This window comes from Marmota marmota, unplaced genomic scaffold (assembly GCF_001458135.2).
Source record: "Marmota marmota marmota unplaced genomic scaffold, marMar, whole genome shotgun sequence".
NCBI classification, from domain to species: Eukaryota; Metazoa; Chordata; class Mammalia; order Rodentia; family Sciuridae; genus Marmota; species Marmota marmota.
The window spans coordinates 452,997-477,656 of record NW_026000109.1 but is presented as its reverse complement, the minus strand read 5'-3'; the positions used below and the strand labels follow the sequence as shown (position 1 = coordinate 477,656).

At 35.9% G+C, this 24,660-nt stretch overlaps 2 protein-coding genes and 1 long non-coding RNA gene across 6 annotated transcripts in view; 1 reads left to right on the top strand and 2 right to left on the bottom strand.

The window, feature by feature from the left end:
* Window positions 1-284: 284 nt before the first annotated feature.
* On the bottom strand, window positions 285-8,071 carry Rbm48 (RNA binding motif protein 48). 3 transcript variants are annotated; one of them, XM_015506715.2, is made up of 5 exons: window positions 7,916-8,071; window positions 7,082-7,272; window positions 5,262-5,407; window positions 2,936-3,495; window positions 285-646 (listed from the first exon to the last, which is right to left on the bottom strand). In XM_015506715.2, exons 1-5 carry the CDS (start codon window positions 8,042-8,044, stop codon window positions 560-562), a joined length of 1,113 nt encoding a protein of 370 aa, XP_015362201.2. In that variant the 5' UTR covers window positions 8,045-8,071; the 3' UTR covers window positions 285-559. The 3 variants fall into 3 exon arrangements, with proteins under 3 accessions (XP_015362201.2, XP_048640571.1, XP_048640572.1); XM_048784614.1 differs by lacking the exon at window positions 7,082-7,272 and having other exon boundaries at window positions 7,916-8,060; XM_048784615.1 differs by lacking the exon at window positions 7,916-8,071 and having other exon boundaries at window positions 7,075-7,212.
* LOC125611039 lies at window positions 285-22,952 on the bottom strand. The gene is made up of 2 exons (XR_007341133.1): window positions 22,895-22,952; window positions 285-486 (listed from the first exon to the last, which is right to left on the bottom strand). It is a non-coding gene; the product is annotated as an uncharacterized LOC125611039 (long non-coding RNA).
* Pex1 (peroxisomal biogenesis factor 1) overlaps window positions 8,257-24,660 on the top strand; it is a 47,765-nt gene continuing 31,361 nt past the window's right edge. The window contains exons 1-6 of one of the 2 annotated variants that reach the window (XM_048784612.1): window positions 8,257-8,535; window positions 14,581-14,724; window positions 17,933-18,016; window positions 18,731-18,845; window positions 18,943-19,712; window positions 22,253-22,372. In XM_048784612.1, the coding sequence (XP_048640569.1) occupies window positions 8,407-8,535; window positions 14,581-14,724; window positions 17,933-18,016; window positions 18,731-18,845; window positions 18,943-19,712; window positions 22,253-22,372 (1,362 nt within the window). In that variant the 5' untranslated portion in view covers window positions 8,257-8,406. The remainder of the gene's footprint in view (window positions 8,536-14,580; window positions 14,725-17,932; window positions 18,017-18,730; window positions 18,846-18,942; window positions 19,713-22,252; window positions 22,373-24,660) is intronic. The other variant, XM_015506714.2, reaches the window with a different exon arrangement.

The window sequence follows — 24,660 nt, the reverse complement described above, 5'->3', positions numbered from 1 at the left end:
GAGGATCGAACCCGGGTCCCGCCTGTGCTAGGCGAGCGCTCTACCGCTGAGCCACAATCCCAGACCCCCACCCCCGGATTTGTTTTTTGATTGCCACAGATTAAGTAAATTCTTAAAAGCTAACTACAGTGTAAACTTCTAATTTCAACTTTGTTCTAATTTCTGTTAACCTTTTTACTTTACAGAATTGCCTTCATTTTGAAGCACTGACATTCAGAGATACACTGACTTCTAGTTTTTCAATAAGTGAATAAGTCAATACTTAAATTAAAATCAGAGACAGATCCTGGTTGCTTAACTTTATTTGTATTATAAAGTTTCCATATTTGCTTCAATTGATTTACATATGGTTATTGTAGCATGAGAATGTTATAGGAAAGATACATTTTTGCAATATTAAGTATATGTCAAAGATGAAACTGTATTTGGATAATAGTTTGAATGAAATAACAAAAAAGTGTACATTAAAAAATACCAGCAATAAAACTTTTTAAAGAATTAAAAGACTAAAAATAAAATAAATATTCTCTTTAGAAAATACTAAATTGCTGCTGGCAATTTATATTCTTCTTCTTTGTTTTAATGGACGACTTGCAGGCACATCTTCCAACTTATCTTCTGGAGGCTTTGGCACAGATGAAATTACCTAGTTTAAAAAGAAAAAAGAACCATTAAAACTTAGTATGTAGTAATAAGTGTAAATAAGTTGCTAGGAGAGGCTGGACATACAACAATCCTTACCATCACTTTTTTTTTTTTTTTTTTTTTAGTACTGCAGATTGAACTCAGGTGCACTTGACCATTGAGCCACATCCCCACTCCTGTTTTGTATTTTATTTAGAGACAGAATCTCACTGAGTTGCTTAGCATCTCACCATTGCTGAGGCTGGCTTTAAACTTAAAATTCTCCTGCCTCAGTGTCCAGAGCCACTGGAATTACAGGCATGCGCCACTGTGCCTGACCTTACCATCACTTTTGAGGTAGAGTTAGCTCAAGTTTAAGGTAGGAGGTACAACCTACAACCTAGACACTTAAGTTTTCACTCCAAACATTAGTGGGAGTAAAGTTTTCTAAGCCATTTATCAAGAAAAGATTTGGAGGCAGGGCTGGGGTATAAAGCATTTGCCTAGCATGGGTGAAGCCCTGTGTTCAATATCAAGGACTGGAAAAAAAAAAAAAAAAAGATAAAGAAAAGTGAACATACACTTTCCTTTAACATTCTTTTATTGATCTAAAGTCATTTGTTATTTTACAGATACAGATAGATAATCCTGATTTTGCCTTCTTGAAACACTGATAATGTCTCATAGATTTAGAGACATGGATGCCTGGGAGAATGAAAATTTTGAAAAAATAAGAAGAAAATGGTATCATTCTCAATTTCCTAGAGGAAAAATGAACACCAAACACATCAGAAAAAGTGGGGGCAATAAGTCAAAAACAGAGTAAAGCAATTTTCACTTGAAATAGAAAATTCAGGGCTAGGGTTGTGGCTCAGTGGTAGAGTGCTTGTCCAGCATGCATGAGGCACTGGGTATGATCCTCAGCACCACATATAAATAAATAAATAAACAAACAAATAAATAAATGTACTGTATCCATCTAAATTATTGTGTGTGTGTGTGTGTTTAGCTAATTCACATGTTAATTTTCTTTTATTTGTGCCTTAAAAATTGAAAATTATTATTTAAATAAAAGACCACCTTATAGCACAATCTGATTTTAGTTGTAATCTTTTATTTTTATTTATTTATTTATTTTTTAATATTTATTTTTTAGTCTTCGGCAGACACAACATCTTTGTTTGTATGTGGTGCTGAGGATCGAACCTGGGCCGCACGCATGCCAGGCAAGTGCGCTACCGCTTGAGCCACATCCCCAGCCTAGTTGTAATCTTTTAAGAAGTTCACATTTAAAATGCAGATCTTAAACCCTAATTGAAACAAGTTATACTTATTCTATGTATATATATTTCGAAACATACTCTGTCACGTAAAAAACATTTTTAAAAATATGAGGAAAAGAAATGCAGAACTTAAGGCAGTCTAAAGACACAATCGTTTAGAATTTTCACCTTCTGGACTGGGGGGCATAGCTCAGCAGTAGAGCTCTTGCCTCACATGGGCAAGGCCTGTGAATCTGACTCCCAGCACCACCACAACAAAAAGGTGCTGTTTATTACAGAAGCAAAATACTTTGAATTTGACGTAAGCTGTAGTAACTCTGAATTTAAGAAATAATTTCTAATAATTTTCTTGCTCAATTTTGGTTCATATTAAGACTATCTGGGGAGCTTTAAAAGGTGGAGCAGGGGCTGCAATCCACTATCACAGACTAATTATAGTATTTTGTATTTACAGTGTGATGTAAAATATGTCTGTTCACCGTTTAAAGGAAGAATTACTATCAAAGCAAATACATATGCTAGTCAAATTCAGTGAATTTAACACAGAACTGTAAAAAAACACATCGAAAACTAAAAACTGAAAAGAAAAAAAAGCCAATTCCAATTCAATAGATCCCACAAATTATTTTCCATTTAGTTCTTAGTCCTATAACCAAATTCTTTTTTTTAAATATTTTTTAAATGCAGTTGGATTTATTTATTTATTTGTGTGTGTGTGTGTGTGTGTGTTTGTGTGCACTGAGGATTGAACCCAGCGCCTGGCACATGCTAGGCGAGCGCTCTGCCGCTGAGCCACAACCCCAGCCCCCTATAACCAAATTCTTAAAACAGTTTTTAGGGCTGGGGTTGTGGCTCAGCAGTAGAGTGCTCACCTAGCATGTGCAAGGCCCTGGGTTCGATCCTTGGCACCAAATACAAATAAATAAATAAATAAATAAATAAATAAATAAATAAAGGTATTGTGTCCAACTATAACTAAAAAATAAATATTAAAAACAAGAAAAAACAGTTTTTAAAAATGTCCCTACCTCTTTAAGTTTATTCCGAATTAAGTTCGCCGTTGTATTCAGAGAGTCATCCTGAAGGTCCACTTTAGGTATGTCTGGTAACTTGGGTCCAATCATAACCTCATTACTGTTTGTTTCAAGAAAAGTTCCAAGTTTACGATCATCTTCCCTTCTTCTTTTCCGCTCCTGCAGTTGTGTTGTCCTAGGCATAAACCTGTCAATTGACCCTGAAGGAGGAATTAGAGCCTTCTGTGTACCAGAGTAAGGTACTGAATTTTTGAAAGTGTTCATATTTTGCAAAGAGTCACTGTGGTTACAATGCTTCACTGTTTCATTATGGTTCCTACCATCCTTATAGAAGTTCGATGCTTTATTCACATGCTCCCCAGATGAACAAGTACAGTTTGAAGCAAAATAACATAAAGGAAATTCACAAGAATAAGGAAGACAAGGATTTGAGTTCCCATTGGAAGCATTCGAAGCAGCTGCACAAAATCCAGACATGTCCGAGTTTAAGTCTTGTCTAAAATCTCGTGTGTTTTTATGCTCTGGAACCAGTTTCTTCTTTGTCAAGTAATACTCTATAAATGTAAAAGTTGAGGGAAAGGAAAATAGAAATGGTTCATTTATTGTTTTTATCACTCAGAATCATATAATTTTAAAAACTTAAAAATGTTAATAGATTCTTCTCCAAAATGTCTTATATTTGTATCATTAAAAAGGCTTTTTTAAGAAGCAAAAAGGTATAAAGTGTCAAGCTTCATATTTTCCTTGCTTTCCAATATGCTTAGTTTTCTAGTTACCATATGTATTCACTATTCTTCCTTATTTATCAGAATGTCTTACTTTTCCTCCTCCCATCTACCCTTCTTTCTCTCCCCACTCAAAAGGTAACTTCTAATACCCATTTCTTTGTACCTTTGCATTTTCTTCTTAGCTGTAGATCTTACAGAGTTCTTCCATGTTACCATATAGAAAGTTTTTTTTTATTAACTTCAGAATATTCTACTACATAGACATTATTGTGCTGCTTAGTTTTTGTTTGTCAGTATTAAAGCAAATGATATGCTAGGCCCACTTTTAGGGCCTATATAAGTCTCCTGCCCATTCTACCCTCCACACCTCCAAAGTGCAATGTGAGAAGTGTGGTAAAGATGAAATTGACAATTGTTGACATTAATACTCGTGAGGTACATTATCTCACATCTCTCTACCTTTGAATATTTTAAATTTTCCATAACAAAAGCGTTTTAAAAAGAGAGACCAATTATACAAATGTACCATGTAGATGCTAGAATCCTACAAATGAAAGGGCTTATTTTTGTTTAGGGCCAAATAAGTCATAAAAATGCTATATTGGGCTGGGGTTGTGGCTCAGAGATAGAGCACTTGCCTACCATGCGTGAGGCACTGGGTTCGATCCTCAGCACCACATAAAAATAAAGATATTGTGTTCACCTATAACTAAAAAATAAATACTAAAAACAAAACAAAACACTGTATCACTCTGCCACTCAGATGGAGCCAAATTCAGCGTAATTCTGAAGTCAGGGGCAGGGCTAAAAAGTCTTAAAGGAAGCTGGGAGGAAAGAAAGACAAAGTTAGGCTACTAACACCAATACTGTAACGTATAAAGCAATTTAGAAGTGAGCTCTAGAGAATCCAAAGATGGGTCTTAATTGCTCTTTTGTCCCTATTTTATCTCTAGAGAGATAAACCAGTCATAAACTTTCTGAGCTTTACTTTCCTCACCTATAAAAATGAGAACAAAGGTCTTTCTCTTTACACTAATATTCTGTAATTTCCTTTTCCATACACATAAATTCTCCTGTGTATAATCCACAAGTTAAGGGTCATTTTTATATCTAAAATTGACCAAGAATTCTCAACAGTTCCCTAGCCCCATCTCTTTTTATGTTTTTGATCTTAAGATAGGGCCTCACTAAATTGCTTAGGGCCTTGCTAAGTTGCCAAGGCTGGTTTTGAACTTCTCGATCCTCCTGCATCAGCCTTTTGAGTCACCAGGATTACAGGCACGTGCCACCACACCCAGCTCCTCTAAGGTTTTAAACGTGTTGCCTGGCTCACTTTTCCATCTCTTCCTCTTCCCTTATGGGTAGTGTTAGCCTTCAAAATGCAACCACTTCTTATATACTTGTAGGAAATCTGCTATGAACAAACATCTCTCCCTTTCTAGGCCAGATTATGCACAGTGCTGCAAAGAACACTGATTTATAGTTAATAAATATGATCCTTTACTTACCCTAGACTGGGAACTCAATGTTGGCATACTTAGAAGAGTGCCCACCTAACACATAGGAGGTGTTTAATAACAGGCTTTTCATACCTTTATTTTTAGTAGTTCTTGCTATGTAAGCCTTTCTCTCTTCTAATTTTTTTCTGGTTTCTTCAACTGTCTCAAATTCTGGAGCATAGCACACATGAAGCAATCCACCAAAGAAACTCTGTTCATCCATTTTTCTCTTGGCTATCCTAAACAGAAATACATAACATGGCTAATTAATCTGGATTAACATAGGATGATCGCTTAACTAATATAAAATACATCAATCTAAGGAGCAAAGTCTACCTTTTGCTAAGTGTACATGTGTGTATATCCTATGGATTGGGAATTAAAATGCTCTATTTGTAGATGGTTCCAACCCTACTGATCTAGGATGCACTCTAAAGTCTTCCTTTCCCTCTTTCAGAGGTATTAAAAGGTTTTGATCCTCAGCACCACATAAAAATAAAGGTATTATGTCCATCTACATAAAACATTAAGTTAAAATACTGTAATTGTAAAACTTGATAAATGAGAAAGTTGTGAATACATAACAACTAATCAAATGAAAACAAAGGAGAATGGAATTCATTAAATAGATAACTTATTGAAAAATCTATGACTGGCCAAGCATTATAGTAATTATTTAAGTACTTCTGTAACTAGAAATAATGATAAGTGTTATATTGAGATTTAACCCCATACTAGGCAATGTCATAGGTACCTCACTTCAGTTAACATCTCACAGCAACCAAAGTGAAGAACTGGGATGTTATATAACTTGGCCACATTCATATACTAATTTCTGGAGCTGGATTCAAATCCAGATGTCTTGTTCTAGAACCTACTATACTAGGTAATGTGAGAGATAGAAAAACTTTAGAAAACATGCTTCCCTAACTCCACAGAATCAGCAAGTTAATTTTTGAAAAGTGAGATTACATATAAGAGCAGCTTAAAAATGACATATAACCACAAAATTAACTACTTTTGGGGTCAACTGTGAGGTTTACTGGTAGCCCAGAAAAGGAATATAAATGGTGGGCTGGGGCTGTAGCTCAGTGGTAGAGCACTTGCCTCACATGTGTGAGGTGCTGGGTTCAATCCTCAGCATCACATAAAAACAAACAAACAAAAAAGATATTTAAAAAAAAAAGAAATATAAATGGCAACAGCAAAGGAAGGATGGATCTTTGATCAGATTAATGACAAGAAAAGGGGTTAAACTAAAAATACATAAGATATTGCCTACTTCAGCCCAATGGAACAGGTTTTTGTTTCATAGAAATCCCAAAAGATGGGATTAATTCACAGAAGGCCAAAAATAATAATAAGGCCATAATAATATAATAATAAAAAGTAAAGTTTACTGCATTCTGAGCAGAAAGGCACTACTCCAAGTCCTTTTCATGAATTATATCATCCTCATGCAAGCTCAATAAGTGGTCTTTTGACTACATGGATTTTAAGAAGAGAAAAAAGTGGGCTTACCAGGATTAAATAATTTATACAAAGTAACAAGATAGTGAGCAGTATGACTGGAAAACTTACCCAAATTCAGTTTTTAATCATATCACAGGACTGAAAGTTGTTGAGCATGGGAATGAGGGGATGTAAATAGTATTTTGATAAGATTAACCTTTACAAAGATGTCAGGAAGTGATGGGGATGTGGCTCAGTGGTTGAGCACCTGCTGAGTATAAGTACAGCCCTAGGTTAGACTCCATCCCTGGGGGTAAGGGAGGGGAATTACTGCAGAAAAGATGAGAATGTTGCCATATTAAATTTTGGGGTAACTCAAGTATTTTAACTATAGAAACCTGGGACAAAAATGATAGTAACAGGGTCAAAGGATATAAGATGCTGCTTAACTTACACTTTACCTTGCACTTTGTAAATTCATAAATTTAATAAGGTAAACTTCTGTAAAATCTTCTGCTGGATATTCATCTAGAGCATTATATTCTTCAATTGCACCATATAGAGCAAATCGCTCAACTAATTCCTTCATTGCTCCCACTGCAGGAACTCCTTGTATTAATAAGTACCGAGATTCCAAATTGATTGTATACACCTAAAATAAATAGAGTTATGAAGTGTATTTCACAAATAAGACTAAGAAAATCTCCCCTTTAAAAAAAAAACAAAAACAAAACAGAATTTGAAAAGAAACACTTTGGTCAGTCCTTGTCTGCAAAAAGCATACAAAATTAATTTTAAAATTTGCCATTCTCTCTGCATAAAGAATAACACACTTCACATGGGAAGGTATCTAACTAAAGCACATAACAGACTGCTCTGAGTCGACATTTTTATAATATTTTTATTTGTGCATAATTATGCTTAATAGTAGGATTCACTGTGACATATTCGTACATGCATATGATTTAAGTCATCATTTCTGTAAGTTCTCTCAGTAGAAGTTACTGGGACTAGTCACTAAAACGAATAGTCATTGAGTGTTTAACAAGCACTCACGTAAACACGGAAGATACAAGAACTAAAACAAATCCCTCTTCTGGAGAACTGACGTCCTAAAGTTAACCAAATGGGTGGTAATAATCTTTGGTCTCCAAGCCAGAGTTCCTCATTCCCCTTCCAATGAGAGATGGATCTAACAGGAGCCTTTTATACCTTTATTTAAGTAGGCTGGCTGCGTGGAGCGCGTGCTCACATAAAGCTACCCAAGATAGCGAATGAAAGCGAAATCATTTTACCTTGACAGCGCGAGGCCGTCTACCCTCCCGATATTTGGCCCGCGTGTCGCAAACCACCCTCTGGACGTGGTGGTCGAATAAACTCCCAAGCTTCCCATCACTCGACGCCATCTTGCCTGCTTTGGTCATTGCAGTGAGGACAACACCCGTCTTAGGGAGCTCCCGTTTATCCAGTAAGAGAGCGGGATGAGTCGAAGCATGGCCAGGATTGGCTGGAGAATCGACAGCGTCGGCCATCGTTTCCTGAAAACGAGAATTTGGTGAACGAGGTGCCGCCCCCAAGCGGCTCGGCGGAGAAGTTCAGAGAGTGACAGAAGCTTGTTGGTCCTGCCCGCTTCAGGCGCGCGGGTGAGACTCACCTCGGGAGAGGGAGTGAAGCCGTTGGGGGCGGAGCCGATCGATCTTCTCGGGCTCCAACGCCCTCGGCCTGCCCGGGGTAGGGGTCAGACGCCGCGCCAGGGTGGGCGGTCCTGGAGTAGTGGTTTTGGAAGATGTGGGGCAGCGATCGTCAAGCCGGCGCTGGTGCTGCAGGGGCGGCCGTGACGGTGGCCTTCACCAACGCTCGCGACTGCTTTCTCCATTTACCGCGGCGTCTCGTGGCTCAGCTGCACCTGCTGCAGGTAACGCGCCGACCCCGGGACACCAGAAGGGTAACCTGGGATCGGACGTGGCCGAGGCCTTCCCGGAACGTGGCGGCCGCTGAATTCTTTTCTTTCAGCCGGGTCCCGGCGGTCTCCTGAACGTTGCCGAGTCGCGCTAGGCCGGAGTGACGGCGCCTCGAGAGCAGGGCAGGTCCGGGCAGTCTCTGCTGCCCCGAGGTTAACTTAGTCCACATCTTACACTTTGGTTAAAGTAGGCTTTGAAACATCCTAGTATTCTAAAAGTCCTCTCCATCCAGGAACATTCCTTACTCCAGATGGGAAAAGCTCTTGAGAACTTGTATATTTTTATTATTTTAAAGTGCCCACACTCGCCGGCGATTGCCAAGTCCCCGCACTGCCACAGTTCGGGCCTCTAGGGGCAGACTTGGTTTGTAGAGCGCGTGTAGGTTAACTAGGACTGAGTGCCGCGTCTCCCACGAGCTGGAGAGGGTCATAGAATAGTAACTCTTCCCTGCATTGGCAACCCCGAACCGAGCCGAGTGGTGCCAGGAATGTGCAGTGGAATTATGCCCATACCTGCATCATGTACGTAGTTAGGTTTACTTGGACTTATGTGGTCAGGACGTGGTGGTTGTGGTATTTCACATTTCTAACCACTGGTGGAGATACACATCCTTCCCCCGTCCCCCCCCCCCCCCAGCATCCAGAAGTACCTCATACATGCTAGGCAAGGCTCTGCCACTCAGCTACATTCTCAGCCCAGCATGCATATTTCATAATTAAAAATTGGTACACACGGTCTCAATGAATTTGAGTTTGCTCAGTAGCAAAAGGATGCAATATTTGAAATATTTGTCCGGTACCCACTACTGGCTAATCTGTGCAAGACATGTTGCTGTTTCTTCTCGACCTATAAGAGTTTACAATATTTAAAAGTTTGCAATAAAGATCCCACCTTTCATCTTAAGCCACTTTCCTGTAACTGTTTTTCCAGATATTTTTGTCCATCTTTCCAAACATAAATCACTACAGTCCTTTCATCCTTGTTATTACTTATTTTTGCCACTAAGTAGGCAGGTTTTTTTGGTTTATTTGTTTGTTTTACACTGACAGGCTTCTCCATGGCTCCAAGGAGGCAATCACCAGTTTCCGGGTAGAACTTGGCTTAGTGCTCTGTCAACTTTGTCCGAGATTTTCAGTGTGTTTTCAGATCCAAACCTAATTAGTTCATAGAAATAAACTGTCCTCCTAAAGAGTTTATACGAAATCTTTTTACAGTAACTCTGATTTGTTCCTTAGATGTAGTTGTTACGTTACATTACATTCATCACTGTTTAAAAGGTTTTAGTGATCTTGATCTTTGTTTTAAATTATGAGTCAAGAAGTATTCATAAATATTAATTAATGGGCATCTTTTTAAATTTAAATATCTCCAGCCCTAGAATAAATTGCTGTTTCTTCTTGACTTATATCAGTAGAATAGACCAACCCCCAATTATTGAAGTAATGCTTCTGTTTTGTGAACATTTTTAACAACAAAATAAAGTTACTCATAATCCTAGAACCTAGAGATAACCAATACTAACACTTTGAATCTAGGTTTCTTTGTAATCTTTATTTTTTAAAAAATGAGGTCCTAGAGCTGGGGACTCAGTTGATAAGGTGCCTGCCTTGCATTGCACAAGGCCCTGGGTTCAAAATCCCATGCATAAATAAATAAATAAATAAACCCCCAGCACCAGTAGATAGATAGATAGATAGATAAAATCCATTCATTCATCCATCCATCCATCCATACATACATACATACATTCATAGGGTCCTATATACATAGACACATTTTGTGTCCTGCTATTCTCACATGGTGTTTTTATCAGTATTTTATTTGTTAAAAGTTTTTTTTTGTACCAGTGATTGAATCGTGGGCCTTAACCACTGAGTTACATCCCCAGACTTTTAAATTTTTTATTTTGAGGCAGGGTTTCACTAAGCTGCCTAGGGCCTAAATTGTTTAGGCTGGCCTTGAATTTGAGATCCTTCTCAGCTAAACATTACAGGCATGCACCACCACACCCTGCAAGTATTTGTAATTAAAAAAAAAATCTCAGGTCACTTGGATGCTGGAGGAGTTGAGACCCACTGATGTAGAATCATAGAATGTTGATAGAGAAAGAACCTTATGTATGTAGATCATTTCCCTACTTGTACACATCAACTGGAACTGTTAGGCCAGTATCATTTTCATCCATTTAATTTTCCCTCTTGTCTACAGCTCACTCTGTCATCCAGACTAGCCTTCTTACTGTTTTTCTCTAATGGATCTCATTCACACTTCTGTTCATTTATTTGTGCCATTCTTCCCCAAGACAGTTTTCTTTCTTCCATACAAGTTCCATGCTATTAAAAACAATGTAATCCTTGGGCTGGGGATGTGGCTCAAGTGGTAGTGTGCGCGCCTGGCATGCGTGCGGCCCGGGTTCGATCCTCAGCACCACATACAAACAAAGATGTTGTGTCCGCCGAAAACTAAAAAAAAAATAAATAAATATTTAAAAAATTCAAACAACAACAACAATGTAATCCTGCTCTCTTCAGGAAGCTTTCTGATTCTGTTGCCTGCATTTGTCTTCTTTTCGAAACTTCAGGATTGTTTATGTGACACATCTAATTAATTATACTCTATTCTGTTTCAAGTATTGTCTTATTGCCAAATTGATGAGGACTGCATACTCAAGTAGATATTTAACTAGGCTTTCTTAATCTTGGCCTTTTTGACATTTTAGGCTGGATAAATTTTTGTTCTGGGGGATGACCTGTACATTGTAAGATGTTGGGGGATTTTGTTTGTTTGGTTAGGGTTTTGTTGTTGTTGTTTGTTTGTTTTTGGTACCAGGGATTGAACCCAGAGGTGCTTAACCACTGAGCTACATCCCCAAACCTTTTTATTTTGAGACAGGATCTCGCTAAGTTGCTTAAGGCCTCATTAAGTCACTGAGGCTGGCTTTGAACTTGGGATCCTCCTTTCTCAGATTCCCAAATTACTGGGATTACACGGGTGTACCACTGTGCCCAGCAATTTTTTCTATTGAATAAAATTGATTTTTCCTTTTTCTAGTGAGCTGATAGGTTTTGGGGAGGATTTTTTTTGTTTGTTTTTTGACATTTCAGGGCACATTTCATATTTTTTTACTTAATGTCTCTGGTTTTAAAAGTTTCTTCATATTAAATAGAATTGATCTGGATTGTATGTCTCTGGCCTGAAACCCCAAAGAGGCATCTGGGGCTTTTTCACCTTTACTCTTGTTACCTCAGCTCACACAGTTACAGCTGAAATGTAACTGAGGACTTTTGACCCCAAATTCAGGGCTGTTTCTACTTTATCAAACATTACTCAGTTGAAAGGTTTTGTTAGCTGGAGTAAGTGCCATTCTGTGAAAATTGTTAGAATAATGTCACAGCTAAGTGGTGTGTAACAACCTCCAGGTATACACAATTTTAATAACATGGCTAAAGTACATTATATTGCCTCAAAAGGTCCTTTGAAATTTGTCCTATTTAAAGAAATATAAAGTAGTAAAATTTAGTGTATGTGAATAAATTTGATAATTAGTATTTTAACTTTAAGGAATTTATTTTGATAAAAATGAATTTAATAATACTGAAGATTCCTAAGATGATAAGTCTTGATGGCTATTAACCAAGTATTTACTTTTTATTAAAAATGATATATGTGAATCTGGGCTATAGTTCAGTGGCAGAGCACTTGGCTAGCATGTGTGAGGCACTGGGTTCGATCCTTAGCACCACATAAAAATAAACAAATAAAGGCATTCTGTCCATCTTCCACTACAAAAAAAAAATTTTTTTTAACGATACCCGTATGATAATGCTCATGATGCAATGTTAGGTGCGGGGAAAGAATATTAAATTTTGCTTATAATGCAGAACTGTGCAAAAAATTAACTTGCACATAGAAAAAATTTAGTAAGAAATAGATATTGTTTACATGGTTGTCTTTTTCTGAGGGAAATATCAATAATTTCCTATTTTCTTTCCATGTTCGTATATTTTCCTATAATGAGCATAAGTCTTTAATCATAAAAAACATTGTTTTTAGTTCTTGGCCACAAACTGACATTTTATATAGTTGCTTTTTGTTTTTGTAATGGTTTTGAGGTGGAACCCAAGGCCTCATATTTTCTAGGCAGGTGGTCTACCTCTGAGCTATATCACCATCCCTTTTTAAAAAATTAATTTATTTGTTCTCTTTAGATACACATGACAGTAGAGTGTATTTGACACATACATACATGGAGTATAACTTATTGTAATTAGGATCCCATTCTAAACTGTTGTTCATGATGTGGAGTTTCACTGGTCATGTATTCATATATGAACATAGGACCCATCCTTTTTTATTTTATTTTGAGACCTTGTTGCTCAATCTGGTCTTGAATTTGTCATTCTCTTGCCTTGGCCTTCTGAGTAGTTGGAATTACAGGCATGTACCATCATGCTCAGCTTAATTTCTATTTTAATGAGAATAAGTTTTGTATTTTGCTCTTTTCACATATATTTCCATAGTTCTGTGAAATTTAAAAACGATTTAAGAAGCTGCATAACATAACATTTCTGGAAGGGCATATAAGAAGTTATTAACTGATTATCTCTGGGAAGAGGGACCTTCCCTCATGTTTATTCGTTTGTATTTTACCTTATGTGTTTATTACTGATCAGTCAACCTATAAGAGATTGTATATTCAATCTAATTGGTATTTCATAATTCTGAATTATATTGTTAACATTTTTAAAGATCATATGTGTTTAGAATAATTACCCTCATATGGAGTTGATCCATTCCAAGACCTTCATTCTATGAAGCCAAGGATAGTACTAAACCATGTATTTACCATTTTTTCCTATAAATGTATACACAAATTTAATGCGTTTTCTATCATAAATAAGCACTTACCATGCACTGAGGTGTGATTTGGGTGTGATAGCGAAACTAATAAGTTTCTATTTCCTTCTTTACAGTTTCATAGGTAGGTTTGTTTTTACTGTAGATCTTAGCAATTTCTGCACATGGAGTTTTTCTTTCCTTATTGAGTTATGAATTTTCACCTTTTCACTTAAAGGAAACCCTTGAGTTCTCTCTGGCATACATATCTGAATTGCCAGCATTATTACTCCTGTGCTTTGGGACCATTGTTAATAAAATATAAGTTACTTAAACTCAGCACTGTAATACCAAGACATTCATTGTGACAACTATTAAGTGAATAATAGGCAAGTAGCATATATAGCATGAATATACTGGGCAAAGGAATGATTCACTTCCCACACAAAACAGAACCAGACAGTGACTTCATCCTACTATCTTAGAACAGTGTACAATTGAAAACTTCTGAATTGTGTATTTCTGGAATTTTCCATTTAGTATTTTTGGGTCACAGTTGACTATGTGTAACAGAAATTGGAAATCAGAACTGCAGTTACATGGGGACTAGTGTACTTGTTGACTCATATTTTACTGAAGTAGTAGACTTTAGGTTATGTAATAGTTTTTCTATTGATACTCATTTAAGACAGTGCCAAGTTTTCACTATTGTAGAAAATAGTGCAGATATCCTCTGATGTGGTTTGTTTTTTCTTCTTAGTAACTTGAATACTCAAGTAGTTATATATGGCTCAAAGGCTATGTAAGTTCATTTGCCTACCTGTGCCATTTTGGGGTTTTTCTGGGAATTGAACCCAGGGCCACATACCATACCACTGAGCTATATACCCCACCCATATTGCCATTTTGAATTCTGAAATGGTTGGATCAGTTTATAATGCTGTCATAGGAATATAGGGATATTGGTTTCATCAATAGCGTCACTGGTGTTGGGTGTTAGAAACAGTTATAGCTTTTTAAATGCTATGAGAAATGTGGATAACCAAGGTATCAATTTCTAGAGATATTTTGTTTGGTGTGTGATTTGCAGTAATAATTTATATTAATTTAGAAAAACATTAAACTTTTAAAATTGTTTTCTCTCCCTTTCCTTATACAAATAGAATCAAGCAATAGAAGTAGCCTGGGGTCATCAGCCTGCATTCTTGAGCTGGGTGGAAGGCAGGCATTTTAATGATCAAGGTGAAAATGTGGCTGAAATAAATAGACAAGTTGGTCAGAAACTTGGACTCTCAAATGGGGAACAGGTAAGCACAAAATGATGACAGTGACTTTCTTCTAATAATATAACAGTGGAAATAGAATTAAAAGTTCAGATTTTTTTTTAAAGGAAGTGAGATGACACCTGACTTACATGCTAATTTGTAACCCATCTAGGATATTCAAATACATTGTACTTTGTCTTTAAGTCATTATCTTCAGGTTAAATGTGTTTCCTACTCAACTTTTATTTTATTATTTTATTCATTTTCCAGGTTTCCAAATTTTGTTTTTATGAAATAATTTTTCCTTTATGAATGACTAGGTTTTACTATTATCAAATTTCACTTCCTTTGTTTTCACACATATTTTCTAACCTTTTATGGTCTTACTATTTTGTCTTGCCTATGAGTTTAATGTGCTTAAATTGTAAGCCACAAAGCTTGAGCTCTCAGATCTATTTTCATGCGATGCTGAGGATTGAACCCAGTGCCTTGTATATGCTAGGTGAGCTTTCTACCACTGAACCTTAACCCCCGTCCCCAATTTATTCTTTTTAACTGTAAGAGTAATACATATATATTATAAATATTTTACAATTGAAAGTAAGAAATGATTTTTCCCTTTATCTAACCCCAGCCTAACAACAAACATTTATTATTTTTTGGAATCCCACTACACTATTAGGATCTAAAGAATGAGGTTATTCTTATTTTCTGCAGTATTTACCTTACAAAATATAGCACATAGGGCCTGGGGTTGTAGCTCAGTGGTAGAGCACTTTCCTAGCATGTGAGAGGCACTGGGTTCTATCCTCAGCACCACATAATAAATAAATAAATAAATAAATAAATAAATAAATAAATGTAGTTTGTTCATCTACAACTAATAAAATATTTTAAAATGTGTAAATATATATATATATATATATATATATATATATATCTCACACAACTTTCCATGAGCAGTCATCCCTCAGTATCTGAAGTAGATTCTTTGCAGGACCTCCATGGGTACTGCAGTCTGCAGATACTTGAGTACCTTATGTAGAATCATGTCATATCCACATGTATCCTATTTATATCCTGCTGTGTGCTTAAAGTCATGTCTAGATTACTGGTTATACCTAATACAATATGAATGCTATGTAAAGAGTTGTATTGTTCAGAGAATAATGACAAGAAAAGGATATATTGTTCAGTACAGGCATAGTTTTTTTTTTCTCCCTAAATGTTATCCATAGTTGGTTAAATCTGCAGTTTTGGAACCTACAGATACAGAAGGCCAATTGTATTATAAGTAATATGGATCAAATCTTCCTATGTATATATGATTGTCTGTGGTGGTAATACTACTAAGCCAATGTTTCCCAAATAATCACTGATAGGAGCTGGATGTGGTGGTGCATACCTGTAATCCCAGTGTCTCAGGAGGCTGAGGCAGGAGGATTTCCAGTTCAAAGCCAACCTCAGCAAAAAGTGAGGTGTTAAGCAAGTCATTGAGACCCTGTCTCTAATAAAAAATACAAAATAGGCTGGGGATGCCCCTGAATTCAATTGCCAGTATTAAAAACAAAAACAAAAAAACGGAATCATTGATAGGAGCAGAAAGAGGGCTGGCTAGCCCAGGGGTCCTTGGCTGTTGGTCAGAAGTTGCTTTGTGCTTCTTCAGAATCCTGTACATACAGGTTGGGTGTCCCTTATGCTTGGGCCAGATATATTTCATATTTTGCAGATTTTCAGATTTTGGAATATTTTCATAGACTTTTTACATTTTACCCCTTGGAGCATCCCTATTCCAAAAGTCTGAAATCTGAAATGCTCCAAAATTTGAAGCTTCTCTTCAGAAAGTTTTAAGATTTTTGGACTAGGGTACTCAGTTTATAGATGTGGTAATGAAAGATTTAAAATGTGAATTATAATGTGCAATGGAATGTACATTTAAAATTGTGATAGATGGGACTAAATTGCTTTCTATTACAAATTTCCCACAACATTACATGATGGTGCCACATCCTTTTAATGTTTTCTGAACACAGACTAATTTTATTTATGCATGATTTCATAATGAGAATAGGTCACTAGACTTCAGCTGAACCTAAATTTTTGTGAGAATCTTAATGTTTTGGCTCTAAAAGACCTGAGAAATCACTAACTGTAGTACCTCGTTGTACAAACTTAGGAAAATGGAATATTTTGCTCAGGATTACATAGCAAGATACAGTTTAGCTTGATTTAAGTACATTGCACTTTTCCTATGGGAAACATCAGCTTCCTAGTGCTAATTTAGATGTCTTAATTAGTACTTCAAACAGTGCTACTTGCTTTTAATTCCCATTTGCTTCTAAGTGACATTTGCCTGATTTTCTACAGATCCTCCTTTGTAGCACTGTCACTGAGACACTGTCTTCTAAAGTGTGGAAATAAGAAAGTAAACTTGCTAGACCAGAGTCTTTAGCTTTTTGATAGGCAGAAGCTGCTTTGTGTTTCTTCCAGAATCATCCCCTTCAATGGAATGTAAGGGAAGTATGAGGCTAAATTGACTAAGGGAGTATAGGATGGAGTACCTAGGGAAATTCTGTTCCAGTTCACAAAAGCAGAGAGGAAGAGCTGTTTATCTAGAATGTTTAATACTCAATGGCTTTGGATTTTATTCCCTTAATCCCCAGAAATGCCCATAGAAGGGGGAAAAAAGTAAGATGGTAGATTCTAGCTTATTGAGACATATTAGCATTTCATATATTCATAGACTTGAATGATGAGGTATTTATCTTATTTTACTTCCAGCTATGAAGGATTATGCTTCTTAATAATTGTCTCTGATCTCTATTTCAGTGTTTTTCATTTTTCTAGAAACAGCATGGCTTAAAGTGAGTTATAAAACCAACAATAGCAAAACTTATAGAAACAAGAGTATTATATTAGCTTAAGACATTATTTGACAGCATTCTTTTTTTTCCTTTTTTAACGTATGTTTTTCTTTTAATTATTCTTATTTATTTTTAAAAAGTATTTTGTGTTTGTATGTATTTTCCTTTATTCTATAATTAGTTGTGAAACAACTGAGTACATCAAGGCCTAACTAAAAATAAGTACTTAGTAAATATTTGTCACATGAATGATTATAGATAAACACACACACACACACACACACACACACACACACACCCACACCCCTTACCTAAAGAAAGAACTTATTTTCTAGGAATACAGGAAAGTTTTTTTAAAGTAGCTTTAAATTTTTTATTTTTTCCAGGTGTTTCTCAAGCCATGTTCTCATGTGGTGTCTTGTCAACAAGTGGAGGTGGAACCCCTTTCAGCAGATGATTGGGAGATACTGGTAAAGAAAAAATAAGGGGCTGGAGATATAGCTCAGTGGTAGAGAGCTTGCCGAGTATGTGGGAGGCTCTGAGTTCAATCATCAGTACCAGGGAAAAAAGGTATTTACAGCTGGGCAGAGTGGCACATGCCTGTAATCCCAGTGACTTTGGAGGCTGCAGCAGGAGGATCACAAGTTGGAGGCCAGCCTCAGCAACTTAGTAAGACCCTGTCTTAAAAAATAAAAGGGCTGGGGATGTGGTTCAATAGTCGATTATCCCTGGTTCAATCTTCGGTACCACAAGAAAGAAAGAAAGGAAGGAATGGAAATATCTCATTTTAAGGCTAAACTACTCAAAATATCAGTGTCTTTAGGATTTCTCTGAGCCTCATTCTGAGTGGATGTGGTTATAAGAATGAATTGATAACAGATATTTAAGAGAAGGACTATAGATTAAAAATTATACTGTATTCATGATTTATACTCAATGAGTAGATTTTTAATTGCTCTTCCCACATTAAAAAAAAGAAAGAAAGAAAAATGGGTAACTGTGAGATGATGGATATGTTAATTTGCTTCACTGTAGTATGTTCTTGTTATCTATATGTATAATATCATGTTATATAGATATACTCAAGGTTTATTAAAATGAAAAAGAATGAATTGAGATTTCCTTACTAGACATGGAATGGGCAAAATGTAAAGTGAATTAATTATCTTTTGTCTCGGTTCCAGGAGCTGCATGCTGCTTCCCTGGAACAGCATCTTCTAGATCAGATTCGGATAGTTTTTCCAAAAGCTATTTTTCCTGTTTGGGTGGATCAACAAACTTACATATTTATCCAGATTGGTAGGTGCTGTTATAGTATTTGCCATTGTACTCTAAACGTAGCACTGAGTCCAAAGCAGAAATGAATATCCACTAATGAGCTCTGTTTTCTACATAGTTGCACTAATGCCACCTGCCACTTATGGAAGGCTGGAAACTAACACCAAACTCCTTATTCAGCCCAAAACACGCCAAGCCAAAGAGAATACATTTTCAAAAGCAGATGACATAAGTGGAAAATTTTATTTTTATGGAGGAGATGGACAAAAAGGAATAACAGAAGAATTTCAAACCAAGCAACTTCAGTCAAATACTTTGGGAGTCATTGGGACTAATGAGACAGACTCAGAGGTTTCAGTTGATTCATCATCAATACCAAGCTTATGGACTATGATAGGTAACATTTTTTCTTTTGGATCTGAGAAGAAACAAGAAACATCCTGGGGTGCAACTGAAATCAGTGCATTCAAAAATATGCAGTCAGAGGTTGTTCCACTAAACAATATTTTCAGAGTATGCAAATCTCAGCCTCCCAGTATACACAGGATGTCAGCAACTTCCGTGTTTCACAAACACTGTGCCATTCATGTATTTCCATGGGACCAAGAATATTTTGATATGGAGCCCAGCTTTACTGTGACCTATGGAAAACTAGTTAAACTACTTTCTCCAAAGCAACAACAAAGTAAAACAAAACAGAATATCCTGTCACCTGAAAAAGAGAAACAGATATCAGAGCTACTGGATCAAAAACAGATTAGCACAGATCATGGTCAAGAAGCTGATAAGACTTGTGTGCTAAAGGTAGTCTGGAATGGACTGGAGGAATTGAAGAATACCATAAGATACACCAAAAATGTAGAATTTCTCCATCTTGGGAAAGTCTGGGTTAGTATGAATTTTATAGTTTAGGGAATAACTTAAGATACTTAAACTTCCCCTAATTTTGAATTAGAATAATATTTTATACATAAATTAAAAACCAATAAGGAATACAGTATCTAAAATTACTGAGGTGACATATTTCTGCTTGCACTAAAAGTTCTTATTTGGGTAAAGATTGTACATTTCCCAGACAAGTAGACTTGAATAGGTATAGTCCCAGAAAGGTCAAAATTATTTGCCTGGGGTTGCATAGCTTGTAAGGGAAAGAACTAGGATTCAAGTCCAGACAGATTGATTCTTAGGTTCATGCTCAACATGGAGTGCCCTACAAAGCCTTACATCTTTAATACATGCAGAGGATTTGTTCCAAGTTCTTGAAAGCAAAAAAAGGACTTTTTATATATTGTGAAGATGCCTAGTGTAGCGAGAGAACCAGGACATAAGACAGACTTGCTGCCCAGGATGGTACCTAGCTTGGGACATCCCAAAGCTGCTTACCCTGCTGGGTATTTCCTCTTTGACTTATGTAAAGCAGAGAGAGGAAATTTATGTGACATGAGTCACCAGTCTCATTTTTTTGAATCACTGAGAAGGGAGGCTTCATAGTGATTAGATGGAGGAAACTGTTAGCAAGGGGAAGAAAAATCGAGGGGGATAGTTGTCGTCTTTGTAGATTTCTTTTACTCTCATGGTTTTACCTGTTTTTTAAGTTACCTTATGCAAGTAACTTAAAAATTTTTAATCTGTTGGTTTTAATTTATTTGACCCCAAACTGTTATTTCTGTTAGCTTTAAACCATTGGTTTACAAGATCCCACTGCATCTTCAAACTCACATTCTCTGACACTGAAGTTGTGATTTAGTTGTTTTTGCCATTAGATAGGAATCTCCTTTTAGTTCCTTAAAAGCATGGTGAAAAGAGGGTGAAGAAGTACCAATGGCAAATATCTGGGGACCACATAAGAAAGCAATAAGGAGTCTGTACTTCCTGCTCATCATGAAGAAGAATGATGGGCAAAGAATGAGAAGTGATAGTAATTGCTATTAGGTATTCAAACAGGCTTTACTTGAGAGGTCAAAATTGATAACTTGGAAATACAACTAACACATTAGTGTTGATTTGAGCCTTTATACCCTGTGCAGTGTTTTGTTTTTAAAAACAGGAAACTTAGTTAAATTTGTCTTTCTAAAATTAATTAATTTTTTGGGCTGGGGATGTGGCTTAAGCGGTAGCGCGCTCGTCTGGCATGTGTGCGGCCCGGATTCGATCCTCAGCACCAAATACAAACAAAGATGTTGTGTCTGCCAAAAACTAAAAAATAAATGTTAAAATTCTCTCTCTCTCTAAAAAAAGAAATAAGAAATAAAATTAATTAATTTTTAACTGATACATAAAATTGTACATATTAGTGAGGTACCATGTAATGTTTTCATATATGTATACACTGTGTAATGTTTAAAATGTATTAGTCATTAAGTGATAATATGCACCTTGAGTTTTTATGCTTTTGTCTACCATTAATATGTCCGTACTTGCTATTTTAGAAATTTACACATTTAGTAAAGTGAGATTAAAGTCTTTATCTCTTTCAGTGCTTACTGGTTTTAGGGAGATGAGAAAAAAATTTAATATCTTTATTGAGATAAAATTTAAAGTGTACAGTTCACTTGTTTTAGTATAACAGCTGTGCAACCATCATCTCAATCTAATTTTAGAATATTTCATCAGTGGGAATGAGAAATTTTACTCTTTGCCTTTTAGATTAAGTTTCTGTCTGAATTTAATTATATGGCAGATTGTAATTACCTTTGTCCACTTCATCTTTTTTATTGTTTCTTAACTTTGACAGATAAAGACTGCTCAAAGATTGCCAATAACATTTAATTTGAATATAGTTGTATCATGGTCTAAAATATTTTTATTGTGGATAAAGTCAGATATGTTCATTTAAAGCTCTTAACTCTGAAGATTATATCAACAACAACAAAGAAAATTGGGTTAAGTTAAAATGTGTATGTTATAACAATACCTGTACTTCCATCTGATTGTATTATTGCTATTGTCGGAATGTTTGTGTTTCCCTGAAATACAAATGTTGAAATCTATGCCCCAGCTGATAGTATTAGGAGGTGAAACCTTTGTGCAGTGATTAGACCATGAGGATGAGGCCCTTGTGAATAGGATTGGTGCCCTTATAGAAGAGACCATGGGAGCTTATTCACCCCTTCTACCATGTGGAGCATAGCAAGAAGGGTATTCTCACATGAAGGACTATGAAGAGAACCCTCACCAGACACCAGATCTGCCTGTACCTTGATCTTAGACTTCCCAGCCTCCAGAATTGTGAGAAATGAATTTCTGTTATTTATAAGCCATACAGTTTACGGTATTTGTTACAGAAGCTCAAATTAAGATGGCTGTTTGTCCTGATAGCTTCTATAAGTCACCTGAATTCATAGACGCTAATATCAGTATTTATGCTATGAGATTTGTTTTATTAAGCTTTGAACATAATTGTATTTTTGTTTGTTTTTAAATTTCAGATTCCTGATGACTTGAGAAAGAGACTAAATATAGAAATGCATGCAGTAGTCAAAATAACTCCAGTGGAAATTACCCCTAAAATTCCAAGATCTCTAAAATTACAACCTAGAGAAAACTTAGTGAGTTCAAATATATATGTTATATCAAAATATTTATATGAGTTATGAAGTTTCTTGTTAAGTAATGTGTGTTTCTTTTTGCTAGAAGGACAAGTCTTCTTTTTTATTATGTTAAAAAATGTGTAATATTAAACATGCCATTTTTAACCATTTTTTAAGTGCACAATTCAGTGGCATTAACTATGTTCATAATATTGTGCTACCACAAATAGAAACTTTGCATTCTTTAAGCAAGGACTCCTCAACCCCTGCCCCACCCATTCCCTGGTAACCTCTAATCTGTGTTGTATCTCTATGAATTTGCTTATTCTGGATATTGCATATGAGTGGAATCATATAATATTTGTTATGTATATCTGATTTATTTTACTTATAGTCTTTTTCAAAGTCTCGCCATATTATGGCAGGTGTTTATACATGTATATATAAACACGTGTGTGTTTATATACATTCATTATTTATATATACATACATACATACACATACAAATGTTTGTGTGTGTGTGTGTAAAACTTTTATAACCGGGCTGGGGATGTGGCTCAAGCGGTAGCACACTCGCCTGGCATGTGTGCGGCCTGGGTTCGATCCTGAGCACCACATACAAAACAAAGATGTTGTGTCTGCCGAAAACTAAAAAATAAATGTTAAAAATTCTCTCTCTCTCTCTTAAAAAAAAAACAAACAAACCTTTTTTAACCATTCATCTGTTGATAGACACTTGGGTTATTTCTACATTTTACAGGTTATTTTGTCTTTTAAAAGATTATATTTTGGGGCCTGGGGTCATGGCTCAGTGGTAGAACACTAACCTGGCACACGGGGGCACTGGGTTGGATCCTCAGCACCACATAAAAATAAATAAATAAAATAAAGTTATTTCATAGTATCCAGCTACAACTAAATATATATATATAAATAATTTTTTTTAAAGATTGTTATTTTTGCCAGGCATGGTGGCACATGGCTGTAATACCAGCTACTCAGGATACTGGGACAGGATGATGCCAACTTGCGCAACTTAGAATCTGTTAGAATCTGTCTCCAAAAAAAAGGCTGGAATGTGGCTCAGTGGTAGAGCCACTTGCTTAGCAAGTTTGAGGCCCTGGGTCAGTCTCCAGTATTACCAAAAAAAAAAAAAGATTTTTGCCACATCTATGTAAGTTTTAAAATTTCTGACTGTCATTTTAATATTTGTGTTACAGCCTAAAAGAGGGTTATTCTGTTTTACTTTTCTAATCAGTTAATTCTTTGGAAACTGATATGTTTAGGAAATGAAATATTAAACTTAATTTTGAAACCTTTTAAATAATGTCATATGTACCAGTTTGGGTTACTAGTCCTCAAATTACTATTAATATAGGAAAACTATTATTACATTATATGTTTAAGAAATTTCAAACATGATTTAAACTTTTTCTGATAATTGAGATGGCACTTTGATTTCTCAGGATTGTGATAGTTGTTATGCTGTGGAAGAACCAATTTAACAACTTTCTAGTTGATGAAACACAGATAAGCTAATTTATATTATCTGACTAGAGAAGAGGAAAACACATAAAATAAATATTATTTTCTTAGCAGTATGTAATTGACCATTTAACCCATTGACTATACCACGCACAGGGTTTTATTTTAACTTTTTGGTTAATGATCTTGGTATTTTTCAAATACTAGATCCCATATGTTAAAAAAAGAAAGAAAGATAAAAGAAATAGGGGCTGGGGTTGTAGATCAATGGTAGAGTGCTTGCCTAGCATGTGTGAGGAACTGGGTTCAATTCTCAGCACTGAATATAAATAAATAAAATAAAGGTCCATCAACAACTAAAAAAAATTTTTTTTAAATAGTTATTGATCATTAGTTTTTTTTTTCTTAGTAATGGGGTATTATTACAAAATTCCTTCCCTATTCTTAATTGCACATTTTAGTGGAAGCTTTGATCTTTGGCAGGTCTCTCTGGGTTATGATTATGTCATTTGGAATATGAAGTTATTCTGAAGGAACTATGGGTTGCTTTCTAGTCCCCAAATTTTTAATTTCAGATAGTTCTCAATTTATGACTTTGTTTAGGTATTTAATAACATTGTCCAATAATATCCAAAGAAGTAACTATTTTTGTGATTGATTGATTTGTGCAGTACTGGGGATTGAACACAGAGGTGCTCTACCATTGAGTTGCATCCCCAGCCCTTTTTTTAATTTTTTATTTTGAGACAGAGTCTCACTAAATTGCCAGGGTTGGCCTCAAACTTTTGATTCTCCTGCCTCAACCTCCTGAATTGCTGGGA